General features: G+C 58.1%; 1 protein-coding gene across 1 annotated transcript; it reads left to right on the top strand.

Annotated features, from left to right (window-relative positions):
* Nucleotides 1–1,019: 1,019 nt before the first annotated feature.
* Nucleotides 1,020–2,565, top strand: Foxe3 (forkhead box E3). The gene has a single exon (XM_075946763.1). It carries the CDS (start codon nt 1,476–1,478, stop codon nt 2,331–2,333), a length of 858 nt encoding a protein of 285 aa, XP_075802878.1. The 5' UTR covers nt 1,020–1,475; the 3' UTR covers nt 2,334–2,565.
* The last annotated feature ends 787 nt before the right edge of the window (nt 2,566–3,352 follow it).

The following is a 3,352-nucleotide window of genomic DNA, read 5'->3' as shown; positions in this document are numbered from 1 at the left end:
GCTTCAGTCAGCAAGCCGTCCCCCAGCTAGTTACTTATTTTTGAGATGGAGTGTCAAGGCACAGCCTAGCCTCGCCTTTACGTGGCCGCAGTCTCTCGGTGCTGGGATAACGTGTGTGCTATCTCGGTTGACTAAAGCTTCCATTGTAAAGCGATGGGGTTCAAAGAGTGGTGATGGGTTTCACTCCCGCCCTGCCGCTATTAGGCGTGTGAGGCTAGGTATACTACTTAACCTCTCAGAGCTTTGGTTTCTGCAGTCAGGAATTGGGATAAGAGTATCTATCTCCCAGGGAAACTCAGATGCCAGTGAAATAACGTCTTCACCAAATACCAGTGGTAACAGTGATGTCACCAGCTGAGAGTACAGCTAAGAGGGGAGCCCTTGAGCTCCATGTCTGAGTTTGGATTTTGACATTCTAGGCTTCGGATCACCTGAAGCTAGCTTTGCTCATTTGGAGGGGGTAAGGCATACTCCGTCAGTGGTGGAGTCTGGAGACCCAAACTTTCACAAAGGCTGACTATACTCACAAGACCTCGACAGTCAGAGCCTCTGGAACTTAGCCTAGCAACTCTTCACTTGCCTCTCTGGTCCCTGCTCCACCTCCACTTCGATTGATCTTGTCTGTCTGTCTGTCTGCTTTAAGAGAAGTCTTCTTCACCCTTTGGCTCCCTGTGTGTGGTGGAGGAGGACGGTACTTTAACAAAAGTCTTCCATCTCTCCATCCCAATGATAGTGCCTGCATCAGAAAGACGTTCCTTCAGCCCCTCCCTCTGTGGAAGCATTTGGGGTATGTGCCTTTGGAGGGGCTCGTACTTTAAAACAGGTGGAGTACTTTTTACCATTTTATATCTTCAAAGAAAGTTCACAAGGTCTGGCTGGAGTCAGGGATGGATAAGGATGAAGGGGGTGCAGCAGGGAGAGTTAGACTGTCCAACTATCTTCCCGTAAAACAAAGGCAGCCAGCATTATCCTCCATCACCCATGCTTTGGTTCTCTACTGCCCAAAAGTAGCTATAGTTCCCTGATCAGCCACATAGGGTGCTGAGGGTTAGCAAAGATGGTTGGAACAGGGAATGGGAACACAGGGGAGGGTGAGGGGTATCTGGCCGTTAGAAGGCACAAAATAGGGAGAGGGCAATAGAGTGTGCTGAATGGGTGGATTTGTGATTGGGATTGACCCAAAGGGGCGGGGGTAATAGGAGCAGTGCGACCAAATACCACGGAGTGGGGATGGGACCGAGACTGACTCAGGGATGAGGCAGGATCTGAGAAAATTGACCCAAAGGGAGTAGACCAAGGGAGGGGGAGAAACAGAGGTGGGCTGCTAGCCTGAGAAGGGGGCTGGGAAAGCAAATTAGAGGGCAGGTCCGAGCCCTCTCCTCGGGAGGTGGGGGTGTGTATCCATATAAGGCGAACTGCGACCCCTGCTCTCCCGGAGCTGAGGCAAGAGCTCCGCATCCCTAGGACCCCCGCACATGGATGCGCACGTCGCTTTCTCGGGCTTCCCGGCTCTGCCCTCGGTCTCGCCGTCGGGGCCGCAGCCGTCGCCGCCGCTAGCCGGAGCCGAGCCGGGGCGCGAACCCGAAGAGGTGACGAGCGGCGGGGACGTGGAGGCCACGGGCGCGCCGGGCCCCGGGAGAAGGCGCCGGCGGTCGCTGCAGCGCGGGAAGCCGCCCTATTCGTACATCGCGCTCATCGCCATGGCCCTGGCGCACGCTCCAGGCCGCCGCCTCACGCTGGCCGCCATCTACCGCTTCATCACCGAGCGCTTCGCCTTCTACCGCGACAGCCCGCGCAAGTGGCAGAACAGCATCCGTCACAACCTCACCCTCAACGACTGCTTCGTCAAGGTGCCGCGTGAGCCAGGCAACCCGGGCAAAGGCAACTACTGGACGCTCGACCCCGCGGCCGCCGACATGTTCGACAACGGCAGCTTCTTGCGGCGCCGCAAGCGCTTCAAGCGCGCCGAGCTGCCCGCGCCACCTCCGCCGCCCTTCCCCTACGCGCCCTTCCCGCCCGCGCCCGCGTCGCCCGCGCGTCTCTTCCGCCTAGACAGCCTGCTGGGCCTGCAGCCCGAGCCGCCGGGGCCCGTGGCGTCCGAGCCGCCCTGCTGCGCCGCCCCCGACGCCGCCTTCCCGCCCTGCGCCGCCGCCGCCGCCTCCTCTCAGCCGCTCTACTCGGCTGCGCCCGAGCGCCTGGGGCTGCCTCCGCCGCTGCCCGCCGAGCCTCTCCTGACCTTGGCCGGACCGGCGGGCGCGCTGGGGCCGCTCAGCCCCGGGGACGCCTACCTGAGACAGCCGGCCTTCGCGCCGGGCCTGGAGCGCTACCTGTGAGCTGCCGTCCCGGCGGGAGCACCTGGCCGCAACTCCAACCCTGCCCGGAGCAGAGCGCGCTTGGCTCTGGGGCACACGCGCAGCGTGGCGCTCTCTGCTGAGTCACCTTGCCTTGCCTCGGGCTGAACCTTCCTCTTGCCTTCCTCCAGCCCTGGGGAAGACTCTGACCACCTCACCACCAGACTGAAGCGTCCTCTTCAATCTGACGCCTTCACTCCTCCCTCTTCTTGTACGCCCCACCTATGCACCCCCATAGTGGCAAGTCTCATGCTCTGGAGCTGGACGGTCACCAGTGGGGCCTTTAGCCCCAAGTGTCCTGGTGAGTTCCAGTCTGGAAGCTTTTGTCTCAAGCCACCTCCTCGACCTCTGATGTTTTGCCAACCTCAGAGGTCAGACTCCTGGGTTCATTACTTCCACACCATCTTCCACCATTTACCAACAAGTTTGACAAGTTTGTTCCCCTACCCTGCCCTGGTTTCTTACTGAGCCCCTTTCCCACACAGACACATCTGGCTGCTCAGTTCCAGGTTCTGAGGACAGTTCTTCAGACCTTTCTAGGTTACAGCACCAGGGGCTCCTGACTGAATGGGGGGATTAATGGGCCTCTGTGTCTGTCCCGCCCCCGTGGAAAGCACAGAACTGATCGGGTTGTTGTTATTTTCCAATCAAAGCTAGTTTAATTAAAAAAACAAAGAAACCTTTGGGATTGTTGTGTTGGGTGGTAACTTGGGGAGTGGCTGGGAAGGACGGTGGGGGAGGTTTTCCTCTTGGGATTGACATGACCTGAATCTCCTTCCGGAGTCCTCAGTCTCCTGAAGTAGGATCCAGGAGGATAGCTGTGCACATAGCCAGCCTGGACAGTCTGACACCTGCATCCCGCAGACGGTAGAGATGAAATGCGGTGTGGGCGGGTGAATGAGTGAATTTAGAAAGCCGGTTGCCTGATCTTTGAGACCATTCCCAATGCAAAAAAATAAGGGCGCACATTAATTTGCATTAATCTAATCATTTCTTAGCAA

Source organism: Microtus pennsylvanicus, chromosome 13 (genome assembly GCF_037038515.1).
Source record: "Microtus pennsylvanicus isolate mMicPen1 chromosome 13, mMicPen1.hap1, whole genome shotgun sequence".
Taxonomy (NCBI): domain Eukaryota; kingdom Metazoa; phylum Chordata; class Mammalia; order Rodentia; family Cricetidae; genus Microtus; species Microtus pennsylvanicus.
This window is presented reverse-complemented; position numbering and strand designations above follow the sequence as displayed.